Source organism: Betta splendens, chromosome 24 (genome assembly GCF_900634795.4).
Source record: "Betta splendens chromosome 24, fBetSpl5.4, whole genome shotgun sequence".
In the NCBI taxonomy this organism is placed as follows: domain Eukaryota; kingdom Metazoa; phylum Chordata; class Actinopteri; order Anabantiformes; family Osphronemidae; genus Betta; species Betta splendens.
The window spans coordinates 9,892,359-9,911,295 of NC_040901.2; the positions used below are offsets into that span (position 1 = coordinate 9,892,359).

General features: G+C 46.3%; 3 protein-coding genes across 3 annotated transcripts in view; 2 read left to right on the forward strand and 1 right to left on the reverse strand.

The window, feature by feature from the left end:
• The first annotated feature begins 721 nt into the window (after nt 1-721).
• ostm1 (osteoclastogenesis associated transmembrane protein 1) lies at nt 722-4,060 on the forward strand. Its single transcript, XM_029141330.3, has 6 exons — nt 722-1,212; nt 1,456-1,570; nt 1,684-1,778; nt 1,867-1,977; nt 2,263-2,428; nt 2,861-4,060. Exons 1-6 carry the CDS (start codon nt 739-741, stop codon nt 2,914-2,916), a joined length of 1,017 nt encoding a protein of 338 aa, XP_028997163.1. The 5' UTR covers nt 722-738; the 3' UTR covers nt 2,917-4,060.
• Nucleotides 4,061-8,013: 3,953 nt separating this feature from the next.
• On the forward strand, nt 8,014-11,287 carry drc1 (dynein regulatory complex subunit 1 homolog (Chlamydomonas)). The gene is given in 14 exon segments (XM_029142105.2): nt 8,014-8,168; nt 8,254-8,437; nt 8,518-8,655; nt 8,755-8,841; nt 8,933-9,052; nt 9,158-9,288; nt 9,434-9,568; nt 9,643-9,782; nt 9,785-9,942; nt 10,041-10,130; nt 10,228-10,299; nt 10,372-10,505; nt 10,598-10,942; nt 11,030-11,287. Coding segments are annotated over 13 exon segments (1,701 nt in total). The 3' UTR covers nt 10,755-10,942; nt 11,030-11,287.
• An 89-nt stretch (nt 11,288-11,376) lies between these two features.
• otofa (otoferlin a) overlaps nt 11,377-18,937 on the reverse strand; it is a 44,909-nt gene continuing 37,348 nt past the window's right edge. Inside the window, 13 exon segments of the mRNA XM_055506174.1 lie at nt 11,377-13,180; nt 14,264-14,364; nt 14,442-14,620; nt 14,748-14,989; nt 16,688-16,786; nt 17,323-17,411; nt 17,491-17,633; nt 17,719-17,879; nt 18,034-18,204; nt 18,287-18,414; nt 18,521-18,615; nt 18,618-18,657; nt 18,733-18,867. Coding sequence (XP_055362149.1) covers nt 13,000-13,180; nt 14,264-14,364; nt 14,442-14,620; nt 14,748-14,989; nt 16,688-16,786; nt 17,323-17,411; nt 17,491-17,633; nt 17,719-17,879; nt 18,034-18,204; nt 18,287-18,414; nt 18,521-18,615; nt 18,618-18,657; nt 18,733-18,867 — 1,764 coding nt within the window. The 3' untranslated portion in view covers nt 11,377-12,999.

Consider the following 18,937-nt stretch of genomic DNA (forward strand, 5'->3'; position numbering starts at 1 on the left):
GTTTGTAATCATTCTTCTTTCTCTAAGACGCGCTGGAAATATAATAAAGGAGTGGGGAACATCTGAACAATTAGGTGAACTCTGGTCAGGAGAAGAAGAGTTAATAAGCTGCCGCTGCCATGTGCAGTGAGAGGAGCATTAGGGGCCAGAATCCACATTTACAACTGGAGCTGTGCGCAGGCATCAGAATAGGTCTCTAATGCTGCGCATATTCTCCCTCCCCCTGTTTCATTAGGCTCTGATGACTGCGGAATTGATGCGGCCTGCAAGTTATCAAGAGCCACTAATTTCGCATTAACGACCATTGACTGCGGTGGCTTGATTCGAGGGGTTTTTTGACAATTATCACAATCAGGATTGGAGCCCAGATCGTTTACCTTGACTCTGTGATTATTTGTTCTCAGCCGAGCGCACATTGCAAAATTGCATGGTGTCAAAAACCCGCAAATAGTCGACCAGGAGGAACGGCTACTCTGTACACTACCGATTTACCTTCAACAAAGGATGCAGTGGCGTTCAATATAATGTAAATAACATCCATTCTACCTTGTTTATAATATAAAAACGACGTTATTATTTTTAATATCATTATAATAATATAGATCACAGAATTATGTAAATATATTAAATTGTACATTGTTTAGATATTAATATTTAGGCAATTTAATATACTGATAATTCTTGTTACTGAACTAACGATGCAGTTACCAGATCTCGCGAGATTTCAGACCCAGTCACATGATCACGTTGGAACCAGGAAATCAGCTGTGCAGAGCGAAAGAAGAACAACAAATGCTGTTACTAGTGTTTTCAACCATGTCTCCTAATAGAAACTGTGGGTATTTTATTTTATTTTCGTTAACTTATTACTCTCTTGTGTTCGGCGATGGAACAGTCATCACAGCTTCAGGCCCAGCGGACCAATTTCTACGGATCTCTCCGTCGAGCCGTCCAGCTCCGTCCGCTGCCTCGGAGCGCAGCTCTGGTGTCGGACCTCGTTTGGACTCGTCGTTCTCCCCCAGTTTACTGTCTTCGTTCCCAGAAGGCCTGGAGATCAATGACTACTGCATCGAGCTGCTTCACGCATTTGGACAGCGATACGTCGCCTACGTGAACTGCTTGGTGCCCGCTGCTCGACCCGTCAAGATGTGCCAGAACTGTTTCTCGAGTTACGGCAGCGTCGTCGACATCTACGCTAACATCACAGACAAGGTACAATCTGTGTTGTAGTCTCCATTAAACTGTGTCCAGTCTGCCTCCACACAGAGGAGAGGCCTTTTTCACAATCCTCTCATGAGTCACGAGTCTTGTGATGTGACCGCTGGTGACATTTGAGGAAACTCAATTCGTCTGCTTGACTTGCCGTGAACGCATCGGGGCACGTTTAATCGTTGTCTTCGCGTGATCGTCCGGTCTCTCTCCCCTTTCAAAAGAAGTCAAACTTTGCTGTTTCAGACGGGTCCTGGTAACGTGAGCTGCAGGGACAGTCTCCTGCGCAGTGACCGGGTGATGGTGGTTTATTCCCTCTACAGCAGCTTGAAAGACCTGTGGGAGAAGGCTCGTTGTGACAGTAAGTCCTCAATGAAATAGAAACAGAATCTGGGCTTTTTTGCAGGCAAATAAAAAAAAATCCCACTTAAATACTTGCATACTTTTAACCTGTTTTCTTTTTCTGTTGTGCAGAATGTGTCACTGAGAATCGGAGCCTGACCAACGACACGCTGTACTTCACGACCGCGCTCAACCAAACCCTCACTTGCTTTGAGAAGTATCAGGAGGTTCGTTACACACTAGGAGATGATGCATGCATCAGGGTTCATGCTCAGAAGGTGCAGTAGCTCTGGGTTTCTCTGTTTTTGCTCACAGGGGAATCACACGGAGCTGTGTAAAAACTGCAGGGCCACATACAAAGGGCTGAATGCACTCTACAGCGGAATGGAGAAGAACCAGTCTCTGTGCATTGACATAGAAGATGCTGTAAGTATTGAATGGGAAGAGATAAACCTGCACCCCCTACAGGAAAAATAAAAAAATAGCCAAAGGGTGATCACCCACTTCTAACTGGTGTTTGTGTCATACCTAAAGTTGAGCTTTAGACTGAGCTACAGTTGAGAAAGGCACAAACTGTGGTTAGAACTTAGTCTGTGTGGCCTCTTCTTAGTTGAAAACTGACCCTGATAGTGTATAATAGTAGGACTGTTGCATATTTTTGGTGGTCTGATCTGAGCTTTGTGTTGCGTGTGTCTCTTTGCCGTGTTTCAGATGAATCTGACCCGCAGACTGTGGAGTAAGAGCTTTGCTTGTTCCCTGAGTCGCGAGGAGACGGTGCCTGTCATCGCGGTCTCCAGCTTCATGCTCTTTCTGCCCATCATCTTCTACTTGAGCAGCTTCCTTCACTCCGAACAAAAGAAACGCAAGCTCATACACCGTGAGTAACCAGCTTAATTTGGCCATTGTCACACACACACACACACAAACACACACACACACACACGCACACACACACACACACACACACAGATTTTTTGACAGGGCTTTGAGGGCTTCTTTGTGGAGGGAGGGGTTTGACTGACTGTGATATTGGGATCTGGCCGGAGGTGGGGCTGTTCTAGGTTGTTCTAAAGATTAGTGAGCAAACCTCTGGATCATAGACAAGGTTTGAGGATTATTCTCAGTGTTGGTGAATGACAAGTAACCTTGAAGTGGCAAAGGGCATTTCCCAAGGCAGAGTAAGTAGCCAGTGAAAGAACCTCCTGCGATGGTCAAGTGCACATTGCTGTGATGATGATTAATAAACTCCATACAAATGGAGGACGGTGCTGCTGAACATTTATAGTAATATTTGATTCTCTCTTCACAGCCAAGCGAGCGAAGTCGTACGCGAGTCTGATGAACATCCAGGACAAACTGAACTGAGGAGGAGGAGAGGTTTCACCTGGAGGATGTTCTGTCAATGAATGTTACAAGCTGGGGCGAGATTTGACTCCTCGCCGCCACAAGCCAGAGGTTTGACCCACCTCAAATTAAAGGTTGAGCTCTCGGCAGACGTTTTATGGGCTCTTCCACCCGTCAGTGTTCGTGGGACTTCAAGGATCAAAGTAAATGAAGCTGGAAGTGAAATATGTTTGAGTTTTTTAATGCACATTAAGCATTTTCTTTTGTACGTGACCAACTATTCCTGACAAACAGTTTTGTTATTTAAATTGAGAATTCAGCTTTCCGTTGCGTACATACTGTGTACTAATTACTTGAGTCAGCACTTTACTGCAATAATTATTAAACTGCTTTGTATTGTGAAATTTGACACAGATTTGTATGTTGATGACTCCAGACACACGTCGGCATCAGCCTCCTCCTAACTTTATAAGCTAATCATGTGTTTTTCGTGCTGCTGCACATTATGCTCTCAATCTTCAGTCAGGTCTCTCCTTCCTTTCAACCCGTTGCCAATCTTCAGGTTGTTCAGCGCGTCCCAGAGCCCGAGACACACAGCTGTCACTAGAAAGAGTGAGTGTGTGTGTGTGCATGTGCTCTATTTATGGCTTGATAAATGGGTTTTCTGTCTCTAATGTATGTCCAGAAGAGAGCTGCAAAGAGGAAGCACTTGATGTCCATTAGTGGTGACATGTATCTGCTGTAAGAAGAGGGGGGTGCACATCAGTGGGGTGGGGGAGTAAATAAAGACAACGCACATAATGTAAGAGCACTCCAAAGTAGCACACTGTGACGCTGCCTGTTTTCTAGTCAGTTTTTGTGGTTGCATAAAGCTTTTAATGCGCTTTGTTGTCATCCTCCAGTGATGTTTAACTTAATTTGTTAAGCGCTTGTAATGGCTCATGATGCGAAGTCTCCTTTATGAGCTGAGTGATGCATTGATGAATTTGCCTATTCGAAACAAATTCGCCGTGAAGTCACGTAAAAGCTTAATTTGGACGGACCGAGCACAAATATGTATTTTTATCACGACGCGGAGCTTCATGTGCTGTAATTTAATCACAACAGGTTTTCTGCCGGCGACAATTTAGTTTATTCAAAGCAAATAAATATATTTATACAATCACTGAGTGTAATATGTCTACTTGTAGCTTGTCACATTTGCATTTGTATCCATGATATTAAGAAACAAGCATTGAATGTCTTTTTATGTTAACTAAAATTAATGCACACAGCAATTTTGTTTTATGAAGTACACTTTGTTGTGAATGGATTGTATAAGATATAATCATATAAATACAAATATGATCAGTTGCACAAGAATATGAGTCTCCACAGAAACCTAGAGTCTATGAATTTGCAGCACAGACTTGAGGAGCCGAACATCTGTCCGTCAGCTGCGCTGCGCGCGCGCCCTCCTTGCGCCTAATGAGCCCGTGTTGCGGCCGCGGCCGCTCCTGCACACACACGCTCCTTGTTCTCAGCTTATGCAGCCCTGTGTTCCCTGCAACAAGGCTCCCCCTCCGTCATTAGCGGCTAATCTAAATGTGGGATAAAGATACTTGGCCGAATAATCGCAGCAACACATCCGTTAAACTCCCCTGGCTTTTTGGTCTTGTGGAGCGCAGCCACCGCTGGCCATCAGCGGGTCTAAGCGCATTACGCGTACGCCGAGTCATATGATCCGGATGGAAACACGGAGAAGGGCGTCGAGCGGCTCGTGCGCGGCGCTGTCCGGGCTCCAGGAATGACAGCTTTGATTGCTGAGCCTCGGCTTCTCCCGTGGGAGGAGGTGGAAGATGAAGCTGGAGCGAACACGTATTCAACCACACATTTTCTGGTGATGGCGAATAAATGAATTCAATATTTATCTATTAATTAACTGATCCTTTTGCACAAATCAATTAAATATGCTGCATAGTGAACTGCAACCACAAAGCTATGTTTCTGCTGGCAACATGTTGGAATTTGAATCTTTTACACAGCTTTATGGCTGATGGCAAAAAAAGATGAAATCACGAATCCTCTCTCACAGTATAATAAACGCAGGCAGCTGATTTCCTTCCTCGCTGACCTGACATGTGCAGTCTTCTAGTAACGGTGGCCTAATGCCACAGAAATCCATTGTGCTGCTAATCCACCCACAAAGAGCTTTGATTTGTAAAAATGACTGAGCGAAGTAATTCTACAGTAAGTATGACAGTTTATGTGGAAGAAATTAATATGATTTTGTAAACTGACTCATGTCCAGGCTGGGATATTATCCGCTGGATTAAAGTGTTAGAATGTGCCACAGTTTGTGTTGGAGTCGTTGTCGATCACAGCTGTGTTGTTTTATGGGAGACTGAAAGCTTTCTGGTAAATGTGTGTGTGTTTGCTATGAAAAGTCTGATTCTAAATGACAAAGTTGAATTATCACTAACTCACTACCACACTGAGCAAGCGTGGACCCAAGACGGACCTTTCTGAGCAACGCCGTGCTCTCGTTCACCTCTTCCACCCGAGCTGTGCAGCGTTCATCGTGTGTGAACTTATGGCTGACTTTTCTAAAACCCAGGTGGGAGCGACGCTGGGAACCGAGGAACGCTGACGTTCTAGTGGTTAATGGCGACACCCACCTTTCCTGGGACCTTCTCTGCATCCAGGGCGCAGACCTTGGGTTCATTTTATTTAGGCGTACAACAATTATCGAGCGAGAGGTTTTCTTTTTTCCCCTCTCTCTCCTGCTGCAGTAATGTTGCAACGTCCCTCACTCTTACTTAATATTTAAAGGATCAAATAGTTGAGTGGAAGATTTAGAGGCAACAGGGTTATGTTGTCCCTGTTTGCAATAGATGCTCCAGCAGATGGCAAAAACAGTTCTCTTTGCGCAAATTCCCTTGAGACAAGGCCAAAACATTTCATATTTGATAGAAGCGTAGTTGGATGCTCATTATGTTGCTTCTGAATCTGGCCTTCTGTTAATTTAATAAATCTACTTCTTGTGAAATGACTATTTTGCTGCTCTTTGACAAGGTCACCGGCTCCTCTAGACTAAATGCCTTTGAATTCTCTGCCGTCTTGTCCAACCCTCCTTCTCTTTTGTGTTCACTCCAGTGCAGCCCGTGTTATGAATCAGCACACGTCTCCTCCGTTAGGGCAATATTAAGAAACTGTTAGTTAGGGCTTAAATTGTTACGCAAGCACCGGCACCAACTCGCTAAGCTGTCAGTTAGTTAACTGGTTGAAGGTCAGGCTTAGATTACGCACCTCTCAACCCCCGAGCAATGAATATGATGCTTTGTTGAACAAGGAGTAAACATATGCTCTTGGGGGCAGGAATTAGCGGACACACACACACACATGCAGCCTCTCTCACGGAGCACATGTGAAGTGAATGGGGCTTATTATACACCTGCAAGTGGGGTCAAAGTCTGACAATCCCAAGATTATGGTATTATGATAGATTATAGAATCACTCTCTAATGGCAGTCATTCAGTTGGTAATCTCAGCAGCTTGATGCAAACTATTCAGCGTTCCTGTTAAGGGCCTGTTGAAAATAAGGCCTTCTCCCTTATTCATCTCACCCCCCCTCCTTCACAAAGGTCTTATGACACGTCAGCTGTTGGTGACATCACAGATGTTGGATCATATGTCAGAAACCTTTGCTACATGACTTGCATCCCTTGTGGCAGCAGCGACTGAGGGCACTTGAGGCCGAGGAGAGCGGCGAGGTGCCGCGGGGGGTCAGGGTCGGGGTGAGGACTGGCAGCCGACAGGGAACACGGGGGGGGGGGGGGGGGGGGGGGACTCTTCAGGGCAAGAACATCTGACCCACGTCTGGTTTCGCTCTTGTGCCAGCGCCCCCGTCTTGCCATCAGCTTGAGGAGACGTTATTCATCGGAGGTCCAGGCTGAGTACATGTGAGCTGCGGGAGAGTGTTGGCTGCTCATCTGCATGTTTTTGAAACGTGCCTTTTGTCAGAAATGCCATAATAATTATGTTAGTTGTGGAGCCCGAGTGGACTTTTGATCACGAGGCAGCAGCGCCATCTGAGGTCAGGATGTGAAAATGACACCAAAGCTGACGGGTCTTCTGGCTCTAAAGTAGCAACGCTTTTATTTTTTTGGCAATTTAATTCAATACATAATCTACATGGCATATTGTGTTTAATTAATTAGTAAGTTTAATAATTTATAATGAATAATAATTTAATTAATTAATTTAGGTTTTGTTTTTTGTTGATTTATTGCATGAATGGTTGTAGTCATCATTACAAGAAATCGTCAAAACCATTTGAATTCAAAAATAACAGTGAGACGGCAAACCTCAGCGCTTAATGTGTCTTGTTGTGAACAAGCAGGTTGTGTCATACCCCTGCCGCTAGACGGCAGCAGAACCACTCAAATGACCCACGTAGTGACTGCAGGTGTTTCTACCCATTTAAGTGGACACAAATTTATAAACTGAACAAGAAGAGCGCGAGTGTCAAGTCTCAAGTTTAAAATCTAGAACCAAGTTTTTAAGATCTATTTTTTTATTTTGACATGGCCGTAGAATTTCAAGTTTTCGAAGAGGCCCCTGAACGTCACACTTGTGACAACGGGGTCGCCATAGCAACATTAGCCAAACAAATAGCGACGGGACCCAACAGCTGCTTTTCATACCTTTATTCGACTTCTTCATAAGTTGCACAGCTACATTTCCCCAGGAACCTATCAACTAAACGACATGATGGAGGAAGTTGACGTGGAGCCAAATGAAACAAGTCAGGACGTTAAGCGGAGGTAATGACGTCACTATCTTCCCGCAGGTTTAACACCGTTGCACAAACTAAACCATACAATTTATCGCTCTGTTCATTAATAGGAGTGTTGTTATCGTTCCATGTGATCTGTGCTTGAATTCAGCTGCTTTATGAACCGTCAGGTTCTCCACAGTGGCCGAGGTGAATGAGTTCAGTGAGGAGCCGGGGAGAAGAGGCCTCAGGAGGAGAAGATGGAGGGAGGTGAACAGGTATCAGCCACTGGTACAGCTGTGTAGTAACACGTAAAGCTCCTGCAAGGAAAGTACAGAAGTCGGGCTTGTTCAGCCATAACATGACCACGAACCAAACTTTCATCCCATCAGGTCACTCCTCAGAGATAAAGAACCTGCAGCAGGATTTAACAGCGTTGGTCACCAACATTCAAACTGCAGCCGATGCCAAAGAGCTGATGAGAAGAACAGAGCTGGAGGAGGCTCGCAGAATCAGGCAATTCAAAAAGCACCGTCCTCTGGTCGATGAGCGCGCCGACAGCACAGAATCCAACCCTGATCCGAATCCCTGTCTCTGCCAGGCTGGAGCGCTTGGAAAATGATGTCCGGTCCAGTCAGGAGCAGTGTGAGGAGCTCATCAGAGGGTGGTCCATCGCTCAGGAGGAGGTGATCCCTCAGGAGCTGCAGGAGGCGCTCAACAGCCAGCAGCAGCAGTGTTCCGCTCTCATCGCGAATAAGAAGAAGCTCATCAGCGACCTGCAACAGGTAGTCGTTCATTCACCCCCCCGGCTAAACGTATGGCACGAACTCCTACTACTTCCTCCATGGAATCTGTCCCTGAACAGGAGCTGAAAGCTGCGGACGATCGTTACGTGAAGGATTTGAGGAGGCACACGGAGGAGCTGGACCTGATGATGGAGAGGATGGAGCAACAGAACAAGGCTTTGATCCAAGCCTACAGGGAGGAGATGACTGAGATTCAGGTACTGTACGACCAGAAGCACCTTTATATAACAAATAATAATATCGAAAACAAAAAAAAGTCACATTCCCATTAACGGTTGTACTTGTTTTGCTGGCAGAGAACTTATCAGCAGGAGGTCGAAGTCTTTCTTAAAGCGGACAAAGCTGAATGGGAAGAGCGCACAAGTAAACTTTGGGAGAAAGAGGTCAGAACCGCTGCACTAAAAAATACACCCATGCAAAGTCAGCTTTCAGTATTTTATCTTTATTCATATTTTTCACCCGACCTTTGTCCAGATGGAGAGGCTGATGCAGAGGAAGGAGAAAGTGGAGGAGTATGAAAACACGATTCACAGTCTGATGTTGGAGGCTGTCAACATGACCGCAGCCCACCACGTCCAGCGCAACGAGATATTTCATTTCAGGTTTCACGGCTTTTCATGAAGCCCAACGCGCGTCTCAGCAGCACTTAAGGCGCGAGCGTTCATCGGCGACGCGGCCTGAGGCGGGTTTCTACCTCCGCAGGCTCTGGAGAGGGAGCAGCAGGAGATGAAGGGCGCCAACGTGCTTGTGAGCTTGAGAGCAATAAAGCCGTCGTACGACGTGATGGAGCACCAGAGCAACTGGAAGCAGAGGTTGAGGAGCAGTGTCAGGTAGGGATGACCTGGGGTCGAGTTCTCCTCCGCGAGGGAGGATTCATATTTATGCATTTTAGGAGCACAAATGCCATAATTTGTCAGCTTTTGTGAGTTTAAATACCATCATTTTCATTTCCTGTTTGTTGCCTTTGTTCCTCAGCCTGAGGACCAAGCTGACGAACCTCAATAAGAAGTATGTTAATCAGAAGGAAGAGTTTGCAAAGAGGACCTGGTACTTGTCGGAGGGCCACAGCCGCAACATTCAGCAATATGAACGCATGCAAAAGATCACAAAGTGAGTCTTTGGTCTGAAGCATCGGGGACGGGGTTCGATTCCTTCCACCCTCACCCCTGCTCTACTCCCTGCAGATCCTCTGCATCCGCCGACGCCAGGAAGTGTAAGGAGATGTGGTCAATGATGGACGCGGAGGTGCAGCAGCTGGCGGACAGGGCCCTGCTCCTCGACTCGCTGATCTGCAGGCAGCACCTGGGCTTGTCCTGGGAGCGGCCTCGCGTGACCTCCGCGGGGGGCTACGGGGGGAACGGGGCTCGACGGAGACTCAGGTTGCGAGCGCCGGCGCCATGGACCGCGAGGACGGGGCCGGAGCGCGGAGCGAGGTGTCGGCGGAGACGCTGAAGGAAGTGCTGGAGCTGCTGTGTGATGAGGCAGTAAGAAACGTCCGCATCAGAGCAGTTTATTAAGCAACTCTAGTGATTCAGCTTGTCCATAATAATGAGAATGAAAATGAATCTCCTTCCTGCCCCAGGGCTTCCTGATGGAAGACAAACTCCTGAAGCTGCTCGCTCCACTAAACAAAGAAGAACAGAGTGTAGTGAAGCTGGGCTCCCTCATTTCTGTGAGTTCGTGCCCCCACACAAATACACCACTGACCCACACTTTTGTATTAAGGAGCTGTTGGCCTGTGCTGTGTCCCAACACGTTTCCCTTTGCAGTCTTTGGGCGTTGAGGAGGAGGATTTGCCCAGGTTGGCTGTTTTCTTATTAAAGTACAAACAGCAGGCTGAGGTGAGTGTCGCCGCCTCAGATCTGACACAAGGTGCTTGTAAATGGATGATTATTCTTCTTCTCTGCCTGCAGGATGCTCATCCGGCCGCCCCCAGTGACCCGACAGAGGCAGTGGAGTCTATGACTAATCTGTCGTCTGACCTCATCGACCCCAATCACATCATACCTGCTCTGAAATGTTTCTTTGAGGAGCACATGCTGTCCCGGTCAGACCACTGTACTATGACTGGCTCCCACTGTCAGTACTTACACCTTCCTCAGTGAATATGTGATTAATATTCCATTATTGCGTTTTAAGGGAGACCTTATCCCACCAACAAAGCAGCCTGCTGGATTTTGAGGCCTGGGATGGTTCAGAGCATAAAAGCTACTGGGAGAATATGGGCAACATTATCCCCCAGGACAGAGTCCAGCTGTGGGAGGCGGCTGAACACGTACTGAAGCAGCACCTGTGAGCATCAACTGCATGAAGACTCACCCATGCGCTTCTGCTTGAGGTCTAATGTGAACGTTCTGCTTCGTTCTGCAATTTCAGCTCCATCACGTCCTCACAGAGATTTCCGAGCTCATCCCTGAGACTGAGGGCCTGAAGCAGCAGAACACCGAGCTGCGGATGCTGCTGCAGCAGTCTCTCAATTCAAAAGTGAGCAAAGAATTGATTTAATTTAACAGGCTACGTTAGGAATTGAAGTAAACATGCTCATTTGTGAAACCTCTTGTTCCTCAATAGGTCAATACAGGACTGGAAATTTCCAAGTGACCAGTGTTCCCAGCACAACTCTCTCTGTTCCCTGCAGGACATTTCTGTACTGCAATTCAAGACCATGTTTTTAAAAATATGTCCAATATACTATGTGGTCCAAAACATGCCTTTTTATAGCTTGTCATAAAAATATGTCCTACTCTACTATGTAGTGAAAAATATGCCTTTGTACAATGTATTTACCTGAACAGCATCTGATAAATAAATTGTCAATTGTCAAAATCATATGTCAATCATATTTTCATAGCATATAACAGAGAAACCTTTGTCACCACAAGACAATACAGGACATCCACTTTTTTTAACACACTTGATGGTTATAACTAGCAATTTTAATTTCCAGTTGCCAAAACAGAGAAAAATAAATAATGCATATATTGTAACAGATATATAAATACACAAGTTCTTCATAAAAACAGGCAAGCTTAGTGCAAACAAGAACTCTGTAGGTGGTGAACGAGGATCACAAAGAGCGCAACACAAATGAGGTCTAGCGCAGGCAAATTTCCAAACAGGTACTGGACACTGCAAACGTGATATGGAGACAGGAGCAGGGTTTTCAGAATCAACACAGGCCCATCGGACCACTCCCTCAAGTGCACTTTACTCCAGTGAGGTCATCTGTACATTATCAGTAAAGCTGAGAGACAACTAGTGCTAGTGATTTAGCTCATGTCGAGCTGGAAAACAGTTCATGCCGTCACACACGACCTCTGAGGTCAGTTATCACAACGATGCATGCATATTGACACACGTCTACAGCTGGTAGAAAACAGCGGTAGCCCGAAGTTGGTTACTTTTGATCTGATGTGAGGACGTTTGCAAATAATTGATTTCATTCTCTTTTAGTCTCTGCATTTGTTACACTGAACAGTGAAGAGCACAGGTTTTTGTCCACAGCGAGTGAGAAATGTGTTCATTTACACATTGATGGTGACTGACAGGGCACTGCGAGAAGACAGATTCAGCTGTTTGAATTTGGTCTTAATGATATATATACATATTAATTAAAGGAAAAAATATATTTGCACGTTTTGTTTTTGCTTGCTTTGATGCAAATTACACATAATAAATGTTCAACTAAAACCTGTAGAAGACTTATTAGTTATTATTGTATTCATTGTTCGGTGTCATTTCATTTCATTAGTAAAATAGACCTTTTCTTTCTTCTCAATTATTATTATTTTAAAGGTGTGCAAAGACTGCAAGTGCTGTAATGGTAAAAAACAAAACAACAACATAGCAACGCTTGCTTTTACCCTCCTGCATTTTTAAAGCACTAAATAAACTTTCTCATGGTCTAGAATATTATAATGTAGTTGCAAGTAGAAATAAAATTCTTCCTGTGGGCACAGAGAAATGCAGGCAGCTGTACAATCAGACATTGAATTATTTGTTTCTAGTAACTTACAATACATCCAAGAAGGAGAAGCTCTTACTGTTAATGTGCTGCGACATAAACTTTTTAAACGTGTTAACAGTGTTTACAGAGGCTGAACACGGGAGGATAAAAGCAAAGTTACTGTGCATTTGTTCCCTGTGAACCTAAATCAGCTGCTAGCATCTCTTGATATGAACGTGTGAGCAATCAGCTGACCCACTAACCCAACAAACTAATCTGAATTGATCGAATTAAAAATTGTAGAAGCAAATACAGGACTATTGGTTAGTTAAATCAGTACATTGTGACATCTGATTGCTGTTCACTCAGGTCAAGGATGGCGTCCAGGTATTGAGCGTCAGGCTTGCTGCGGATCGGATCCAGTGTTACAGGGTACAGGGTTGCGTTATGGTGGAAGGTCACAATGGAAACGCAGCAGGTCTGACCCCTTCCTTCCATCTGCCTCTCTTCCTGTGGACGAGGCTCCTCGCACCGCTTGCTTTTGGAATGAACAGAGACTCCTCTGCTCCACTTATCCACGCTTCCCCCAGCAGCCTCAGGCCCCCAGCAGCTTTTTGACAAGGTATCCGGGCATGCTGTAGAGGAAGAGGCCCAGCATGATGAGCAGCAGCAGGGCCACCACGATCTTGATGATCAGCCACTTGTAGCGGTTGCACACCAGGTAGCGAATTGCTTTCAGCGGGCTCAGGAACCACAGGAAGGTGGTGTCTGGGCGACTGGAGGGGGAGGATGTAGGTTTCAGGGGAGCGAGCCGAGTGAGGGTGGGTTGGATGAGGGGAGGGCATAATGGGATGGAGGAGTGAAAGAGAGAGGGGACAAGCTGTCATTAGTGCTTAGTAGACATGTTATATGAGTATTATCTTCTAATGCAGCATGCTCACAACCCACATTTGTTCGATCACAAAGATATCGCCACAGGCTTTACAGTACAAAGCATATGCATGTGGGCATGTTGGTAAAAATGAGCGGATGAATGAGAGACCAACAAATTCAAACACTGCACCTGACCTGTATAGTTTTCATTTTGACTAAGCAGCAACTTCAGCTGTAATTGTATTTTGATGTAGACGTCAAAGAGCATGGTGTATATGAGGCATTTCTGCATTAATGGCACAAATACACAGTGTCTATTCTACTGCAAATACATCAAAGGAGAGAGAGACGGTAAAGATGCTACAAATAAACGAGGTTTGCGTAACAGAGGAGGAGGAGGAGGTGCTACAGGTAGAACTGGAGAACCCAGGAAGCAAGAGGGTCAATAGAGAAGCAGAGAGTGAGGAGGGGGTGAAGGCTACCAGCGCGTCAGGCCCCCAGCATCTTCTTGACCAGGTAGCCAGGGAGCGAGTAGAGAAAGAGTCCGAGCATGAGCAGCAGCAGTATCAGGGCCAGGGCCTTGAGGATCAGCCAGCGGTAGTTGTGCCAGATGAAGTAACGGAGAGACTTCAGAGGGCCCAGAAACCACATTAGACTGGTGTCCGGTCGACTTGGTGGGAGCAAGTAGAGGGAGGAAGTGAGGGTGGGGAGAAGAAGGAGCGGAGATGGAGGTAAACAAGAAGGAGGGAGGGCAACGAAAGAAGGAGTCACACACACAAAGGGAGGCAGAGACAGAGGGAGACGGTGGAAGAGATGGAAGGAGGAGAAACGAGTGGGGAAGAAACAGTGGCCTTATGACACTGAGGAAACCAACAAACTAAGCACATCTTCAAAGAGTGAATCAAATTTCCTGTGTTTTGTTGTGAGAATGGTTTAGGAGGCTCCGCATCCAGTTGTGCATGTTTGTGGGAGGTAGATGGTCTTACTTTGGTTTCTCCAGTGGATCCGGCTCGTTTCTCCCCAGGCCTACGGGGCTTTTCTCTGCCTCCTCAGCAGTCACCAGGTGCAGCTCAGCCTCCACTTTGCCCTGAAATGTTGATGGTGAAATACCAAAATGATCATATGTTTGGAACCGCTGTGGATCTGGGCCGTCTGTCACGTTACCGTGAGCTCCATCTCATCGTTCTCGTCCCGGGCAACAAACGGCCACCAGCCCTTCACCCTCTTCTGCTTGAAGATGGAAATGGTGGGGAGCTCCTGCTCGTTGCGGATCATGTCCAGGGAGCACTGCTTAGCGGTCTTGGCGCCGCGCGGGAACCGATTCAGATCCAGCTCGATCGCACCTGGAAGCAGTGACAGTCAGACGCCAAAGAGTGATGCTGGACTCAAAACTGAATACTGAATAAAACAAATTTTTGACTATTTTTAATGGTGATGTTTATGCAAAACCAAGCGGCGAGTGGTCCTCACCGAGGAAGTCGTCAGCGGAGAAGTGGTCCGCGTCCCAAACCTGCAGCGTGAGGCGGGGAGGGATTTTGTACTCGGTCTCGTCCCAAGAGAACATGGACTCCTTCTTGGAGATGACGATCTTCTCCTCGGCCATGAGGTAATCGAAGGGGAAGACGAAGCGCCAGTTGAAGTTGCCCTCGCCCGTCAGCGAGTGGTAGTGCACGTCCGTGTCCTGTCTGTCCTCCTGCTGCCCTTTCAGCCACCTGTGGGACGGTGGCAGACGGAGGGTCAGCGAGGACGTCTGACCTTTGGGGTCACGGTTCAATGAGATGAGGGGAGACTTTGTTCAGGTGGATTTTCACAGTCATGCACGTCTAGGGTTTAACATGTGTAGGTGACTGTACTGTGGGTTAATGTTTACTGTGCTCAGTGCTCAGACTTAAACGCACATCAGATACATGTTCATGGGTGTGTGAGAATGTTGTTTTGTGACCCAACCATTCAATAAACCATGAACAGAAGCTGACGGTATTTGGAAGGAATCCCTAATTGTTTCCCATATTTAGTGTCTGGGTTCAGAGAGGAGTGGTTCAAAGCCTGTCAGGTTAGTCTAAAGCTCTTTCATCAACAGTAGAGTGAGGCTGACTTCATCTAATCAGGAGGAAAGGAGAAAGCTGCCCTTTCAGTTCCCAAATCACACGAAAACATAAAACTGTGGCAAACAGCATCTTGGTAAATACCAAAACATAAATAAACATGTTATGATTTGGTAACTGAGATGCATTGGCGTACGTTGGGCTGGGATTCAACATTAAGGCCATATTGAGAGGTTTTAGCTTGGCTTCAGAGGACACACCATCGCTAAAACATGTGATCTGATCTCATGTGACCCAACAACTGAATCACCACTACTGCATCACATCAATGGATCCACCAGAAACAACCTCCTCCAATCAGCCATCAACATTAAAGCCACTGAGAGCAACGGAAAGAATATGGCTTGTTTTAGATTTTAACGTTCTGGATGATTGAACACTAGAGTTGTTTTTGACGTTGACAGATCCATGGGTGACTCCTCAGCTGAGGAAGGTGAGTTCAGTTGCAGGCGCAGGAATGAGAGGGCTCTGCATAACACAGATGCAAACACATTTCCTCAGAAAAATAACCCCAAAGATGTAACAGACCTTCTTCATTCAAAGACATTTCATTGCTCACGTGATGCGCGGAAAACATCCCATGTAGCTGAAACATTACGCCTTCAATTGGTTTAGGAGTGAGTGTCAAAGTGCACTGATATAATTTATTAGTACCAGTACAGGAACTGATGCATTAATGGCTACGGAATATGGGACAATTTCACAGTTTAAAAGGCAACACTACCTGTTTTACTGTATAGCAATAAAATATCTTGCTATGAAGAAGGTCCAGGATTGTGATTAGTCTACAACATGACAATGCTGTTAAACTGCAGCACTGATTTACCAGCATGCATCTATTCATGCAAGAGGTTCCAAACTGTTTTAACTCCAAATATGTTTCTACATTAAAGCAAAATCCAGTAACGTCTGCAATACATGACCAAACCACAAACATTTAACAGAGAGTAAAGTCGCTCTGACGAACAAGTTCTGGACTATGGAAATGATACTTTGGCCAAAAAATAAGTAAATAAACTGAGGAAAAAGCAGGTCAACATTTGAGTTACAACTGTAAAGTTGTAGAGTGTTAGAGTGTTTTATGGCTCAAAGCGCAGACGTTGCAGCCTAAAAGGTTTGTATCTGTGACTGTAGAATTATGCATCATAGTAATAACGGTTTGTGTGGTTTGGTCTCAGGTGGTGCCAATAGGAGAGTCTAAGACAAGCCAGGGAGCGTGCTGAATGAATGGAAGTGGGGGGGAGGAAAGAGCGTGGAGGTGGGGGAGCTAGCTGGACGAGCCATGCGATGGGATCGTGTGTTTACCCCCTGACATAGATGTCAGACATCTTCTCTCCTGTCATGAAAGCATCGTCCTCTAGAATTACGTCATCAGTGTTCCAAATAACAACACGGAGCTCAAAGCTAGGGACCGGCAGAGCATTGAGCGGGCGAGGAGAGAGGGAGAGAGAGAGAGAGAGAGAGAGAGAGGACGACACAGAGACAGACAGAAGACACACCACAACACGGAACAACACAAACACGCACACGGAAAAATGGAAACACAACAAAAGAATGGTTAACTGCCAAAAAAAAAGAAGTCCACACACAGCTCACACCCACGGAACACGGCTGGCTCGCCACGTCCCGCTGTACCTACCCCCTGACAAAATGTCACTGGACTTTTCCCAGTGAAGTAATCATCGTCCTCCAGTATTACTTCGTCTGTATTCCAAATAATCACCCTGAGCTCATATCTGGTAAGGGGGGAGGAAGGAAACACACACACAGTTGGACTTACATCTGGTAGCAGTGGGACAGCTATTTCTGACAGACTCACCAGCTTTAACCTGGGGGCTGAACTACATACTGTTAGAACATTTATGCCTTTGTCATGTTCACAAGTCATCGTTCGTATATTAATATCTTCCCTTCTCTGCTCCAGCCAATTCATACTGTACCTCTTTGGCTTCCGTGGTGCTATGTCAAGGGCAGGTCCAGGAGCAGGCATGTCCATGGGGAACATGTCCACCCACATCTCGATGCGGCCCTGGAGAAGACGAACGACGGCATCTTATACAGTAGCTGTAAAGCTCGTTCATCGTGGTTCTACAGAGACCCGGTCGCACCTGTTCGATGCCAGGTTTGTCAGGGTTCAGCAGCGGCCTGGTCTCCACGTGCTCAGGGACGAGCTTGCAGCCCACCCTCGGGATCTCCTCCCAGTGGTTCAGCACCGTCAGGGCCAGATGCTCCTCCGTCTGCTTCTTCAGGCCTGAGTGAGACAAGGGGAGCATGAATAACAGGGAAAGCAGCGCTTACAACATGTAGCGCAGCCTAAAGAAATGTTTTAGTCATACCATTCTCATCCTCAATCTCTGTTGGTCCGTGGAAAATTCGATTTGCCACCTTGACTTTGCCTCCAGGTCCGTAATGAGGCCCATCGATCTTGCCGTCCTTGCAGAGCTTAGCCAGGATCTGGCTGGGCTTCATGGGGTCCCGCCAAATATTGTATCCATGGCTAGAAAACAAAGAGCACACTGAAAATGGGAAGCCTTTGGGTGAGTGAGTCACTGTCAACGCTAAATGCATGGAATAGCAAAATATACATTCACACATCAACACTTCAATTGAACCTGTGACCATAACAAACAATATGACACATCCGCTCTCACACAGAGTAGGTGGAGGAAATGCCACAGGTGGCTCTGTATTTGCTGTAGAAGCGATTCTCCAGGTCAATCTTGGTCTCTCCTATGAGGTCATCGGTGCCGACCAGGTCCCAGTCGTACACCGACACTGTCAGCATGGACTCCATGGGGAACGTGGCCTCAATGTCAAATGCTCTGTTCACAGACAAGTCAGTGGCACACACGGCAGAAGAGAAGTGGGCAAATAAAGGTTTCACCTGGTTTTCTCTCCACTTACTTGCCAAATACAGGATTGAGCTGTTTGGAGATGTAGTTCTCTTTGTCCTTAATGTCTGATTTTCCCAGCTTGATGACGATGTATGGATCAGCTTTACCATTAATATCAGCAGGGTGAAGATCAGTAGCCTGCGGTGAATGACAACAAGTAAGTACATGTAAATAGGCATTATTGTGGGTTTTTAATTAATAATAGCCATAATGATTGTGGTTTAGTTGCAGGAAAGCTACTCACCCTCACCACATACACACGGACGAGGACATTGATTGGGTCGTTATGCGGGATGCTCTGGAACATGCCCATATTTGGATCAAAGCCCGCCTCCTGGTGATCTCCTCAGACAGGGGGAGCTTGTACATACACAGGGATCCCTGGGTCGCAGAGAAACAACGAGCTACAGACGAGCTGTTCATGCTGCTGTAGAAGAAGAACGCCGCGCAGCTCACCTTGAACCTTCCTACGATTCTGTCGTCATCCAGAGCGTGCTCGTCGTCGTCCCCGGCTTTGCCTCTGTACAGGTTGAAGGTGTGCAGCCAGTCCTCAAAGTCCCCGAACTCCGTCTCCAGCTCCTTGTTGAACACCTGCACAGGTCGACAGACACATAAACACGCCTGCGTGCACATTGTTCATGGTTGGTTGGTTGCTTTTTGT